A 15,403-nucleotide genomic window follows, 5' to 3' on the forward strand; every position below is an offset into this window, starting at 1 on the left:
TAATGGGACGATATGAATTGGGGTCTTCACTATTTTTGCCTTTTTTTAAAAACTGATTACACTTCCTTCTCTAAATGACAAAGGGATAGGCCCACCCTAAAAAATTGAATTTATAACTAATAATAAAAAGTCCTCAATTACCCCGAAGAATGTTTTAAACATTTTTGCTGGCAGACCATCTGGACCAGAGGCTTTACCATTGGGAAGATTTTTAATAACCTCCCCTAACTCATCTTCTCATCTTTTGTAAAAGGGTTCATCATATGGCCTTTATCCGCCTCAGATAGCCCGGTACTTTGTATTCCCGCAAAACATCTTCCAATAATGAGATATCAATTGGTAATTGCTGGCCATAGATCTTCCTATAATGCTGGACCATTATCTCTCCTATTTCTTCCGAATCCCCCGTACAGGAGCCAGAGGTGGGACATCTCAAGGACACTATTTGATTACTTGTGGCCAGTTCCCTAGCCTGCCAAGCTAAAAACCTCCCAGTGTAGTTGCTTTCTTCGTAGGTCTTTTGCCTATCGTGCTGAAAAAGGGTGTCGCTTTTAGCATTATATACATCAGTCAGGTCCCGTTTAGCCTGACCCCACTGACATTTATTCAAGGCCGAGGGATTAGAGAGAAACCTTTCAAAAGATTCTTGCACTTTTTTCTCTACTTACTGGTTTTCTCCCTTCCTTTTTCTTGAATTCTCTGCATCCTTACCTATAACTAGGCATCAACAAGCATTAGAAATGCAATCGGGCTCGGATTTATTTGAGTTTGAGCTAATGGCATTGTAAATGCCAATGTCTTTTTGCCATGTGTTATGGAGTGTGTGCATGTGGTGTGTAGTGGAACTATGTTAGTTGAATTGTAATTTTACCAATGGTGGCATGCTGTGCTTTATATGAATATGTTTAAAAGTAAAGTGTACCATACTGCGATTGCTTGGTGGAAAAGTGCACTGCTGGCTGGAGGTGTGTGTGCCTGGTGGAAGGGTGCACTGACGGCTGGTGGGTGTGTGCTTGGTAAAAGCGTGCACAGATGGATGATGGCTGTTGGTGTTTGTGCATGGTGAAAGCATTCATTGACGGCTGGGGGTGTGTTGTTGTGTGTGTTGTTTTCTGTGTGCTGGTGAGTGTGTGCTGGTGAGTCTGTGGGGGTGAGCCTGGGGAGTGAGTGTGGTGGTGAGTGTGTTGTGTTGAGTGCTGACAAGTGTGTGGTGTTGAGAGACTGAGGTGTGTGGTTTGTGTGTGCATTATGTGTGTGTGGTGTATGTGTGTGTGGTGTTTTCTGCACACTCACACACTGCCCCGTAACATTCACACACTGCTCACCCGCACACTCCCAATGTCACCCTGCATAGTCACACACTGTCACATAGTCACACACTCAGCAGCACACAGCACTCAACAGCACTCTGCCCTCAACAGCACTCTGCCCTCAACAGCACTCTGCCCTCAACAGCACTCTGCCCTCAACAGCACTCTGCCCTCAACAGCACTCAACAGCACTCTGCCCTCAACAGCACACAGCACTCTGCCCTCAAAAGCACACAGCACTCTGCCCTCAACAGCACACAGCACTCTGCCCTCAACAGCACACATCACTCTGCCCTCAACAGCACACAGCACTCAACAACACACAGCACTGCACTCAACAGCACTCTGCCCTCAACAGCACTCTGTCCGCAACAGCACTCTGCCCTCAACAGCATTCTGCACTCTGCACTCAACAGCACTCTGCACTCAACAGCACTCTGCACTCAACAGCACTCTGCACTCAACAGCACTCTGCACTCTGCACTCAACAGCACTCTGCACTCAACAGCACTCTGCACTCAACAGCACTCTGCACTCAACAGCACTCTGCACTCAACAGCACTCTGCACTCAACAGCACTCTGCACTCAACAGCACTCTGCACTCAACAGCACTCTGCCCCCAACTGCACTCTGCACTCAACAGCACTCTGCCCCCAACTGCACTCTGCCCCCAAAAACACTCTGCTCCCAACAGCACTCTGCACTCAACAGCACTCTGCACTCAACAGCATTCTCTGCACTCAACAGCACTCTGCACCCAACAGCACTCTGCCCCCAACAGCACTCTGCCCCCAACAGCACTCTGCCCTCAACAGCACACAGCACTCATCAGCACTCAACAGCACACAGCACTCAACAGCACACAGCACTCACAGCACACAGCACTCAACAGCACACAGCACTCACAGCCACTCTGCACTCAACAGCACTCTGCACCCAACAGCACTCTGCCCCCAACAGCACTCTGCCCCCAACAGCACTCTGCCCCCAACAGCACTCTGCCCTCAACAGCACACAGCACTCATCAGCACTCAACAGCACACAGCACTCAACAGCACACAGCACTCAACAGCACACAGCACTCAACAGCACACAGCACTCAACAGCACTCTGGCCTCAACAACACTCTGCCCCCAACAGCACTCTGCCCCCAACAGTACTCTGCCCCCAACAGCACTCTGCCCCCAACAGCACTCTGCCCCCAACAGCACTCTGCCTTTCAGTGATTATTAAGCACTGCCATCCAAGTACTTGAAGTGGCAGTCATTGGAAATGCAAACCCCATTTAAACGTTTTAATTCTCTCACAGACCTGGGGCTGCACTTTTAAATCATTATTCCCATTGGGCATTCAAATTCATCTCACTTAAGGCAAGATGGGTTAAGCAAAGAGCAAGTTTTAAACAAAAACACTGACAAAGGGGATGTGGCAGCGAAATTCTTATTGTGTACGAATTTAAAGTGCTTCTTTAGTTAGAAGTGCAACTACGAAAATGAGTTAATGAAAAAAAAAATTCTCATAGAGTAATGATCTTACTGAGCACTCTTAATGTATAAATACATGTTTTGATTTCCACTGTTAGTTGTTGATTAATTAAATGCTCAAAGGCGGAACTTGTTCATGCTTACATCGTTGGAGCACAAATTACAGACAGTGCATATATTTCTTAGGACCTACTCACTAACACCTTGTAATGTCATTAGAATCCAAATGAACGTGAGGGAATGTGTTAAGAAGCTCTGGTGCAACGATCTACAAAGCCCCCGTGAAATATGAATGTTACCGCTCACCTTCCCCAAGTAACAACTGGCATACCCAAACTTGAGCACTCCCCCCGTTGCAAAGTATATGGAGGGGGCCTCGCTACCCTCCGGACCCATCCAGGAACTCTCAGGCCAGGGGCTCTCAATGGTGTACAGTGCCGGAGGGGCCCCACCAGAAGCTAGGGCCCTCCGCACCACAGGAGCTGCGGGGGCCTTCGTTACGCCACTTCAACGTCTTTCTCAAAGTTTCACTTGCAGCCGGATGACCCTTGTGCTCGTACCCTAAGGCAGCTCAGTACTGAAGTACGATATACAATAAAACAAGTGGCAAGCAATTCTAAAAACTGAAACTGACCTTTGATGAAAGTCAGGACGCAGCGGGGTTAGGATCAGCTAGTTACATCGCGGCTATATGCTGGATTGCCGGAGAAAATCGCCTTCGCCCCCCCCCCCCTGAGTTCTCGGAGCAAAACATGGAGGCGGGGCTGTGCTGAGCTTCGTTGCTGGAAGACGTGCGGGGAATTGCTGGTACGCTGCTTGCCTTCCGATTTATGAGACCCGCTGGCTCTTGCACCGAGAGAGCAGACCCCGTTGCAGACTGAGGAGGTGCTGCAAAACGTTCCTGTCGGCTGTGGGACCCGCAGCCGGAGAGACGACTGTGAATCACTTAATCTCACCGTGCCTAACAAAACAAGGAAGCTGCGCGCTGAGCGCTGCAGAATTGTGAACGCGCCCGGCCATCTGCAGTCACTAACGGAGGCACCCTGACAGCTCCTAATTACAATTTATGTACTTCTTTGCGCAAGCACGCACGAAATATGCCTCAAAATGGCGGAACAAAACTACATTTACCCTATCACTTCAAGCCTATTACAAAGAAAACACAAGGAAGACGAATCACTGGCCACATGACATAAAACGCTAAGGAATGTCTGGAATTTCTCTCTCCAAGGCCCTTTTCTTCTTTTTTTTTTTCTCCTTTAACATTAGTTCTCTAACTCCTCCCCTTTCAGGGGAAGGAGTCCGAGCCCTAAAAAAGGCTTTAAATGAATCCCATACCACGTGGGAATGGAGCAGAGCCAATATTTTGCTCAAAATACTCTAAAATGTGTGTTTTACTAGAAGACACCCAATCCTCTTCTAGCAAATATTGTTGGTTAAACATTCACCTTTTACTAAACACACTACCTTTACCCAATGCTAACTCCAAAACCACCAATGCATGGTCAGAAAATCCGTTTTGAAGAATTTTCTGCTGTAAAAAGACAAATTTCCTGGAAATAAGAAAAAATCAATGCGTGAAAAAGTGTGAAATCTCACTGAGAAACAAGTGTTAGCAATTTCGTTAGGAAATGCTGTTCGCCAGGGGTCAATAATATCCAGCATTGAACTATAGCTATGTGTTATTTTAAGAGTTTTTCATTTTGACGGACTTTTTAATTTAGATGAGGAATCGATCCTGGGATTCATTAGCAAATTAAAATCGGCTCCCACAATCAACTCTCCCGGGACTTGGATTAATGATTGAAAAAGTTCCTCATATGGGAGGGGATTATCCTCAACTGGGGCATATATACTAGCAAACGTCAGAGGTCGATGGTCTACATTACAGGTGAGCCAGCACCATCTGCCTCTTTGATCGCTTGCCCAATTGACCACCTCAGCCTGGAATTGTTTGTTAAGAAAAATCACCGGCCCCCCTATGTGCTACTGAGGATGAAGAGAAACCCCTGTAAGCTGGCCAGGCTCTGAACATTACAAATTCGAACATTTTCCCTGCTGGAATATGGGTTTTTGTATTAAAATGACCAAGGGGTTCTCTGTTTTAATCCAAGCTAATTTGCCTGCATTTTTCTTTTATTATTAAGGCCATTCACATTAAACAACTATTTCCTTATTACCCATTACGGACAAAGAGTAGATTTCTGAATGCCCCCATGTTCCAAGAATATTCCTTTTACTAAAACTGAAAAAAACCTTAAGCCCAGATCTAACGGAGGTGACAGGTTCTCCTTTCTTGCTCTCACATAACAATCAGCAAATGAGTATGAATTTAAAATATGGATTTCATTTTTCACCCATGCACCCAACCCTTGACCCTTGACCCATTGTCGCCCGAGCATGTGGCCGCCCCTGCTCCGTGGTTGGCAGGCTGTCCTACCCACCCACCCTACTACAGGCACACTAACTTGGTGCCTAGTGCAGCTGCATGAAGCCCTCCCCCTACCCTCACTTCCCCACCCTACACTACAAAACCTAAAATTAAACCGCCTTATACTGTCATTACCCTTCTACACCTTATGCTGACGCCTTATCTTTTCACCCGCAAGAAAATGTATATAGTGATGCAGTCCTCAAGGGATGAATAACCCATTTGCAACCCAAAGATACATACTCCCCAGCAGGTCAACCTGTAGTGTAGTTCCTATATTCCCAATAGGCTCTGCGCATTGGAATAATATATCCTATAGATATGACGTAGGACTGAGGTCGACTAGTTCTCTATTGAATATGTTAGACTTAATTGTGAGTGCCAGCTAGCTCAGAGGTCACTAGAAATGTTCTCGAATAAACAAGAAGGGATTCTTTTCTGACAACCACATAAACATGACAATTTTGTTTCCCAAGATAAAAACGTATCTCTAGAGTCGTGGAAACAGTAGATAGATATTTCACTCGGTCACTCGTGCATGCTTCGTTTCACCAGAGGTGCAGAGAAATAGAGAGACGGGCGTTTTCAAGAAAAGTTTTATTGAACAGTTTTCTTTCTCATGCAAAAGAAATGAGCTACTACAATAGTAATACTGGTTGCAAAGTATAATGCGTACAGTAAGAAGAGTATTATAAAATAACACTTTAAAAGCATTGTATGGTTCCTAGACCATAGATAAATACATACATAAATAACAAAGGCTAAAGGTACTCAACTGGTGCTTCTAAAATACGCCTACCCCAAATCTACCTAACCTAAGTCTAGTGCAAAGGAAGAAGTAAGTGAGGTGTAGCATAGGTCTAGTCTGTTTTTGCCAAGAATCTAACCAAGAGTTCTCTCAAGGTCTAATCAGCTCCGTACCTTGGTTTTAGAATGAAGGAGGTCTGGTATCTCTGTCTCGGGAATCGATTTCCCAACACCCAGCAAGGGGAGCTTGGAAACACTGGAGCTGGATTCTCTGCAAAAGAAAGGCAGCCTCTCTGTCAGTGCGTCAGCTGGAGGGTCGGCTTCCTTCGGCACTGGCTGTAGCGAGCAGCGTCGGGCAAGTAGATAGTCGAGCTGCTCTGAACCACTGTGTGTTTGCTAGGGCAAGTGTAGGCATATTTATACCTTGAAGGTGCCTTGTTTGACGTAAAGTCGGACATAATAACGTCACTAAAGAACCCCAAGAGAATGGTAGTTCTTTGAAAACGCCATGATTTCTAGGACAAATCAATATTCAAGTAAGGGGTTTTCCTTGACTGCTGAAGCTGAGTTTTCCAAGAAATCGTTGTGGCTTTTTGGAACTAGTGGAAGTAGCTATGCCTCTATTTGGACTGGATGGGTTATGTCTAACTATGGGCAAGATTTCTATGCCTATATAAGGGCAATGTGAATTGTACCTATATAAGGGCATGAATCGGTAAATTACGCTTGATTCTAAAATGATTCACAACAAACCAAATACTTGCTTCAAGCCACTAGGGTTTATCTGCCGAAATCTCTTGTAGTAAACTCTGTGCCTCTGCGACATCACAAAAAATATGAAATTTGACCTTAACTAACACTTTGAGCCTACTCTGCTGAGCTATCATGGCTTGTGCCTCTTGAGCTTTAAACAACGGAAGCACTTTTACGAATTCTTTCCGCTTTTTTGCAGTGGAGGCTGATATGTCTGAAAATATACGACACACTGGCACTTCTGCCGAAGAAAACTGTCTTTGCCTGATTGCTCTAGACACAATCTGCCCTTGACCCTGAAGTCACCAAAGTTTACCAGAATCGTCTCGGGAAATTTTGCATTAGCAGGGAGATGTGGGGGGACTCGGTGAGCTCTTATTATTGTCAGATCCCCCATTTATTGCAGTGATCTCAGTAGATTGGGAGGTTTTTAGGTCCCGAATTTCTTCCAGAATTAAATTAAGGATGCTCTTAGCATCCCATTGCATAGAAAAGGAGCCGCCGCCTTGCAGGGGATCCATCTGAATAACGTTTGGCCTATCCTCCACCAGGAATCCCTCTAGACCCGTTAAAGCAAAGACCACTGGTGAGGTCACCATAGACACATCTGCAACCCCCGGCATTGAAAGATGCATGGGCTCTTCCTCAACTGATGTATTTAAGAGAAGAAGCAATTGACTACCAGGCTTGGAGACTAAAGAATTGGGGCCAGCAACCAGCAAGCTATCTGCTAAGAGGTCACCCCTTTCCGTCTCCTGCATTGCATCTGCTTCAATCTAAGGCCCATCCTGTTTGGCTTTGATAAAATTAGGATACTTTCTGGCCTGGAGATTTTCGCCCGCTGCCTTTCCGGAGGTCAAAGTCTCTTTAGTGAAAGCAACAGAGATTGGTAAATTCGCCCTTGGGGAAGCCATCTCACTGTGGCTAATGGGGGAATCCAAGTACACCCTCTCAGCCTCAAGCTGATCCTGTAGGGCCGCCACAGCACTTGCCCCCCCCCACAAGCTCAGACGAAAGAGGAAGTGAGGGGGAGTGGTAACAGCCTGCTCTCTCAGCCGATCGGTATCCTGTGGACCCCCCTTCTACCAATTCACTGATGCCTGTGTGATGAATGGGGAATTTAAGGCACACTTTTTTTTCCTATTACAAACATAATTTTATTGTTGTAATTATTTTTTTTTTTTTTAGGTGTTGGTGCTGTAATAACACACATAGGCAACACCAATCGATCTTGCCTAGAAAAGCTAACGGCTTTGTCAAAGCTTTTAACCATGATGTACTGCAGCATAGCTGCTCTGCAACGTGACTGAAAGGTTAAAAAAAAGCACTATGACACTGAGTGCTGCCTCCTCATAGGTGCTTCCCCATGAGGCTTCCTGAAGCCCTGAGGCAAATAAAAAAGTTCTGTGGAGTTGGGATCGAGGAGAAAGAGAGACCACGACAACATGCAATCTACCTCATTAATATGCATGAGGTAGGTCCATTTGCATCCCACTAGTAATCGCTAATGAAACTCAAAATAATGTTGCACATTAGGAATACAGATTTCCTAATTGCGATTTAGAGAAAATCGAAATTAGGAAAATGGTATTCTTAATGTTTATACATCAGGCCCTTCGTCTTATATATCCCACCATTTGGACCATATTCTGTTGACTCGATCAACGTCCGTGGACCCGGGAGTTCTTATAAATCTTGTTACAGGACAAATACTATGGTCGATATTATGTTATTATAAGATTTTAAAATACCTAGGGGTATACCCAAGGAATTTCCTTTATTATTCAGTACCCCTGGTATTGATTAAAATCATAAAGAAGTAGGGTACGAAGTTCCTTGGTGTGATAAAAATCTTAGTCAGAGACCTATTTATTGTCACAAGGGTAGATTGTCCTGTCAATTAAGTAGTGGGAGGAGAGGGATTCCTCCTTTTAGAACTAGTGCCCTCACACACCCAGCAAGCTAGGTGTCATGCTTCATCATATGGACCTGCTCCTCGTGGGGTTGGTGCTGCAATACCCAAAGGGTCCTTACACCCACGGCACTTAACGGCAATGAACAAAATATCTCCGATAAAGAGCCCCTTTATGGGTACACGTCGGGTATTGCAGTGCCGGCCCGACGAGGAGCAGGCCCATATAAAACATATAAGTAGTGTTACTGAATAGGATGATAATACTTCAGATTTCTGTTATAGATCTGGGGCAGAACAGCTAAGACAATGGAAAGGAGCCAAATCCAATCTTGATGTGAAAAACAGGCTGCAGGTGAGTGATGGACCATCTACTCTATCCTGAGTGCCACAGCTTTGTATCCACTCTGTCTAAGATCTCAAATGCTTGTCAGCTACATCAATGTCCTTCGAAGAGGTTTATGTCCATTCAAGACATCGCCACAAATACCATCCACTTTGAAACAGAATGAATAAATGTGTGAATTAGGCAAGGTCACATAGTACTTTAGAGGTTTGGGGCCGTGTAAATAAATTCAGTAGGTGGTTTGGCGGATTGCAAGGTGATCTTTCTTGATGTAAGGTAGGAGGTGCCAGTGACACTGAGAGGTCAAATGTAGAGGGGGTACCTGCTTAGATAAGGAGCAAAACATAGAAAAGGACACCTCAACAGGAGCAGCACACCCTCCCTGCTCAGCATCTTCAGCTGCTAACCCCACTGTCTGTTTCCACAAGACAGCTATAGCTCTTAGCGTCCATCAGTCCCTCTTCAGTGCACTGAGCTCACAACGCTAGGACTACTTCCCTATCCAGGCAGTCAGGACTAGAGGTGGGGAACAAGTATGGTTGACTAGGAGAGGCTAACGCATGCTTGAGGGGGTGCTTTAAGGTGTGAGGTATGTCAGTGTAGTTATTGTAGTTATTGTCTGTGTAGTTATTGCTAGGTTAATTTCTATTTTTTGTTTTCTGATTAGCATGACGCTGCTTAACAAACCTGCACGAAACTTTCCCAAAAAATGAAACCGTGCCTCTCTGTCCATTTTTGCCTTCTGTTTCTCAGCTGCCCTTGTATTCTTGTGCCCTTTTTGCCTTCTTTGCCACTCGTTTTCTCCCTGTATTTCTGTGCCCTTTTTGCCTTCTGTGACACTCATTTTTCCCCTGTATTTCTGTGCCCTCTTGCTTTCTGTGACACTCGTTTTCCCTTGTTTTTGTGCCTTTTTGCCTTCTGTTCACTTCATCGTCCCTCACCGCCCCCGCGCTGCACCCCGCCACCCTGACTGTCCACTCGCTGCCCCCGCCTCCCACCTCCCCGCTGCTCCTCCCTCCCACCTCCCCATATATGCCAGCGGCTGCGGATCCGCACCGATGACGCGCCATAGGCGCACCTAAGGCAAGCCCGTCTGAGCCTGGACCGCGCCCAGCGCCAGAACCCCTGGTTCCGTACCCGCCACGACGACAGCCGCCACTACAACGCCAGCACTCTGCACGCTCTCAACTCCGGACGGACCCACACCTGCCTCAAGGCCACACCGAAACACACACACAGTCCCTTCACCTGCCAGAACTGCAGCTACACCAGCCTCAGAGCCGACAAACCACCCGCCAAGAAAGACCTCAACCACCTCCGATGCATACTACTGAACACCGGTTCGCACGCAAACACGCCGTTGAGCTCTGGGACCTGCTCAACACATCTTCCCCGGACGTCGCCTTCCTGACAGAGACATGTTTGAACGACTCCTTTGCACCCGACATCGCCATAGCCATCCTAGACGGCTACAAGATCACCCGCAGAGACCGCACCAACGGATTCGGAGGAGGAATCGCCATTGTATGCAAGAACAGCATCAGGGTCTCGACTAGCACTGACGACGTGCTCAGCACCACCGAACACATGCACTTCCAGATCCACACAGACCCTAACTCCACACTCAGAGGCACCCTCGTCTACCGACCCCCCGGGCCCTGTCTCCAGTTCAGCGACTCCATCGCCGACTTCATCAGCACGCACCCCCTGACCTCCACCGACTACATCCCCCTCGGAGACCTGAACATTCACCTTGAGAACAACAACGACAACAACTCCACAACCTTGATCAATAACCTCGCCAACATGGGACTGAAGCAACTGGTCACAACGCCCACCCACTCCGCCAGCCACATTCTTGACCCCGTCTTCTCCTCAAGCCCGCACGTCTCCGTCAACCACACCACTTAACTTCTCTGGACTGACCACCGCTGCATCCACTTTGCATTCCAGAAACACACCACCGCCGCTGCTGGAGTAAAATCACCGAAGACCAACTACATGCAAACCTCGCTCTCAGCCCACCCACCGAACCCTCCAACACCGATAACGCTGCCCACAGCCTCAGACGCTGGATCGAGGACTGCACCAACACCCTCGCCCGCTAAAGAAACCCCCCCACAGAGACACCAGAAAGAGGGCCAGCTGGTTCACCCCAGAACTCCTTACCTACAAGCAAGGCTGCCAGAAACTAGAGAAGGAATGGCACAGTGAACAAACTCCGGACAGCAAAACAGCACACAAGGACGCCATCTGCAACCACCACCACCTCATCAGGGTGGCCAAGAGGACCTCCTTCAAAGACCGCCTCAACAACAATGCACACAATAGCAAGGAGCTCTTCAACATCGTAAAGAAACTCTCCAACCCCAGCTCCAACACCAACAACATCCCGCAGTCGCAAGCCCTGTGCGACTCCCTCGCCACCTTCTTCCACCGCAAGATAGCAGACATCCATGACAGCTTCAACACCCAGACAGCCCCAACAGACAAGTACACAACAGACCCTCCGCACACCATCAATCACAACCCCCTGCTAGCCTGGGCCAGCGTGAGTGTCGATGATACCATCATGGACCATGAGCACAATCCACTCCGGCTCTGCGTCAGATTCATTCCCGCACCACGTCTTCAACAAAGCAAGCAGCTCCATTGCTCCCCACCTGAACAACGTCATCAATCTTTCCCTCGAGACCGCGACCTTTCCAGAGAACTGGAAACATGCCGAGATCAACTCCCTACTCAAAAAACCTAAGGCAGCCCCAAGAGACCTCAAGAACTTCCGGCCCATTTCTCTGCTCCCCTTCCCGGCCAAAGTCATCAAGAAAATTGTCAACAGACAGCTAACCCGATGCCTAGAAGAAAATAGAATCTTGAACCCTTCCCAGTCAGGGTTCCACAGCAACCACAGCACCGAGACTGCCCTCATCGCCGCCACCGATGAAATCAGGACCCTGCTGGACAACGGTGAGAATGCAGCACTCATCCTACTAGATCTCTCTGCCACCTTTGACACCGTCTGCCACCACACTCTACACAAGCGCCTCCATGCCGCAGTGATCCGAGACAAGGTTCTGGAATGGACCACCTCCTTCCTCTCTGGCAGAACCTAGAGCGTCCGCCTCCCCCCATTCCATTCCAAAGCCTCCGAGATCATCTGTGGCGTACCCCAGGGATCCTCCCTCAGCCCGACACTGTTCAACATTTACATGGCCCCGCTCGCACATGTCGCCCGACAGCACGACTTCAACATAATCTTCTACGCCAACGACACTCAACTGATCCTCTCCCTCACCAAGGACCCCATCACCGCCAAAGCCAGACTCCACAAAGGAATGAAGGCCGTCCCCGACAAGATGAAGATTAGCCATCTGAAGCTGAACTCGGACGAGACAGAGGTCCCCATCCTCGGCTCCAACCCTTCAGCCTGGGACGACTCCTGGTGGCCGACGGCACTGGGGGTAGCCCGGACACCCACCGACCACGCACGCAACCCGGGAATCATCCTTGACTCAACGCTCTCAATGACCAAGCAAGTCAACGCTGTCTCCTCCTCCTGCTTCAACACCCTCTGCATGCTCCGCAAGATCTACAGATGGATCCTGACAGATTCAAGAAAGACAGTCACCCAGGTCCTCATCAGCAGCAGACTCGACTACAGAAACGCCCTCTAGGGGAGAGCCCCGACCAAGCTCATCAAACGCCTACAACTCATCCAAAACGCCTCGGCACGACTGATCCTCAACGTACTATGACACAGCCACATCACCCCCCACTTGAGAAACCTGCACTGGCTCCCCGTCAACAAGAGGATATCCTTCAAGCTCCACATCCACGCACACAAAGTACTCCACAAGACCGGCCCAGCCTACCTCAACAGACGGCTCCCCTTCTACATCCCCAACCGCCAGCTACGCTCCGCCGACCTCTCACTCGCCACCATCCCGTGCATCCGAAGAACAACCACTGGCGGGAGATCCTTCTCCCACCTCGCCGCCAAGACATGGAACACCCTCCTAATGAGCCTACGACAGACCCAAGACCTGCTGACCTTCAGGAGGATACTAGAGACTTGGCTGTTCGATCAGTAGCGCCCCCCCCCCATCGCCTTGAGACCCTCGCAGGTATCTAGTGCGCTTTACAAATGATTGATTGATTGATTGATTTGTTTTTTATATATATACATATTACCTTCAAGCAGTTGCCAGTAGGTAGTTATAGTTAGGACCTGATTTCTTTCAAAAAGCTCATTTTACTTTGCCAATAACTTTGATGTTGTTTGACAAATCTTCACAAAATTACCAAAACTAATTTGACACTCACTTCAGCTCCTGTCTTGAACGTTTCGGAGTGATCCGTCAAGCACGGGCCGAAAAAAAGGAGGGGTCCCAAAACGCTTTTTCTCCACGTTAATTTCCATAGGAAACTTTATACACGGCTACAGCCCGAACTACTGAACAGAATTACACCAAATTTGGCAAAAAGGTAGCGCTTGGTTCAGAAAGCGACGTTTTTGTTAAATGGTGTATATCTGTCCAGTAGTTTCTGAGAAATTTAAAGATTTCTCAGATATACAACTGTGGCTGTGGTGGATCTGCGAACTCTCTCGATCTCGTGCCTGAGATCTGTTTGGCTGCCAACACTTTAATGCAGGAAGTGTTGGCAGCCATCTTGTGACTCAGTTGAACCAAATCACAAGCAAAAATGTTTAAAAAAAGATAAGGGGGCAGAGTAGAAGCACCCTGACCCCCTCCCCCCCGGGCTGCTTGGGGGGTACCACAGGGACCCCACCCCTCCCAGGGAACAAAAAGCATTAAAAAAAATAAATCAGCAAGAGTCATGTTAGATCCACAAATCCTGCCGAAATTGTTTGCTAAATAAAGTGTAGACTCCTGCACTTCCTTTATTTAGGCCCCTAGGTGGGGCAGGTCCTGGGAGCAATTTGAAATATTAATGTAGGGGCCACGCGGGCCCCCCGCATCCCGACCACCACTTCCCTGGGGATATATGTAGATTAAAATGCATGGGTCGCTCCAGACCCCCAGGCCCCTCACGCCACCTCCCCAGGGCTAATACATTAACATGCAGGGGTCCTTGTGCCACCTATATGAAAATATAATGCGTGGGGGTCTCCAGCCACTTCATGTAGCCCCGGGGACTGCCACCTCTCTGAGACTAATATATTAAAATGCTATGGCCACACGCTCCCCTGTTGCCCCAGGGAACGCCACCTCCCGGGGGTATATGAAAATATAATACATGGGGGTCTCACGCAGCTCCGGGGACCGCCATCTCCCTGGGGCTATACTGAAGATAAGAAGGGCCCATGCGACCTCCCTCAGGAGCCCTGCATGGCCGGCTCCAGCAATGTCCCGGTGTGCCCACCCCCGGGTCATTGCAGTTTGCTATGGGATGGCAGGAACACTGCTCCTGCCATCCCATAGCAAACAGTGTGCTCCGCTTTGAATAAGCGAGAGCATTTTGGTCTCACTTGCTCAAAATGGAGCACGCTTTGCTTTTTCTATCCCTGGAGCTGCATCTTAGCCCAAAATAACCCAGAGAAGGATGGGCAACGAGGCACCCCTTCCTAAAAATTAAAAGAAAAAAAAATGGCAACTCGCCCGGACACCCGCCGCTTTTCTCCACCACTTTTCCCACCACTCTGCAAACACGCCTTCTAGCGTGCTGCTGTTTTGGGGATGAAGTCCCCTTCACTGGTGAGGATCCTTAGGGGCCAACAAGGCCTCCTTTTACCTCCAGTAGGCCCACACAGTGGGATTGCTGAGATGTGGTCAGAGGCCACGCCCCAAATCTCCACCACTCTGCAAACGTGTCTCTGGGTGCACTGCTGGTGGGAGAATGATGTCCCCTTGCCTCCAGAGGGCCTCAGGACTAAAGTGGACCTCTTCCACTTTAAGTGGTAGAGAAAGGGGGTGTGGGTCTTACTGGAAGTAACAAGAGGGCTAGTTGGCCCTAAATGACCCTCAAGAGCAAAGGGGACTTCAACCATCAATCCATCCATTAATCAGTCCTTTACTGAGCGCAGCAAATCACCTGTGAGGGTCTCAAGGCGTTTTGGTTGCTAGCAGCTTTGTTTTGCTCTGTTCAGTCGAACTGTCTTCCTCTTTCCCCTCTCAGCCTCCCTCCCTCGCAAGCTTCCTCTTCTCCTCACCTAGAACACTGGCCACCTTAAAAGTATATGGATCACTTTTTTTCACAATAGCAGCATTTATAAAAAAAAAACATCTATGAGTGGTGGAGAAAGGCGGCGTGGCCCCTGAAAAAGTCTGAGCAAACCCGCTGTGTGGAACTTGCTGGGGCTAACAGGAGGGGAAGTTGGCCCCCAAGGACCCTCAATAGCCAAGAGGACTTCATACCCCTACTAGTAGAGCGCCAGGAGGTGCGTTTGCAGAGTGGTG

At 48.3% G+C, this 15,403-nt stretch overlaps 1 protein-coding gene across 1 annotated transcript in view; it reads left to right on the plus strand.

The window, feature by feature from the left end:
• LOC144762094 (uncharacterized) overlaps positions 1–15,403 on the plus strand; it is a 142,923-nt gene that overhangs the window by 44,459 nt on the left and 83,061 nt on the right. Inside the window, exon 5 of the mRNA XM_078647221.1 lies at positions 8,924–8,993. Within this exon, the coding sequence (XP_078503347.1) occupies positions 8,924–8,993 (70 nt within the window). The remainder of the gene's footprint in view (positions 1–8,923; positions 8,994–15,403) is intronic.

The sequence above is a fragment of the Lissotriton helveticus genome, chromosome 6 (genome assembly GCF_964261635.1).
Source record: "Lissotriton helveticus chromosome 6, aLisHel1.1, whole genome shotgun sequence".
In the NCBI taxonomy this organism is placed as follows: Eukaryota; Metazoa; Chordata; class Amphibia; order Caudata; family Salamandridae; genus Lissotriton; species Lissotriton helveticus.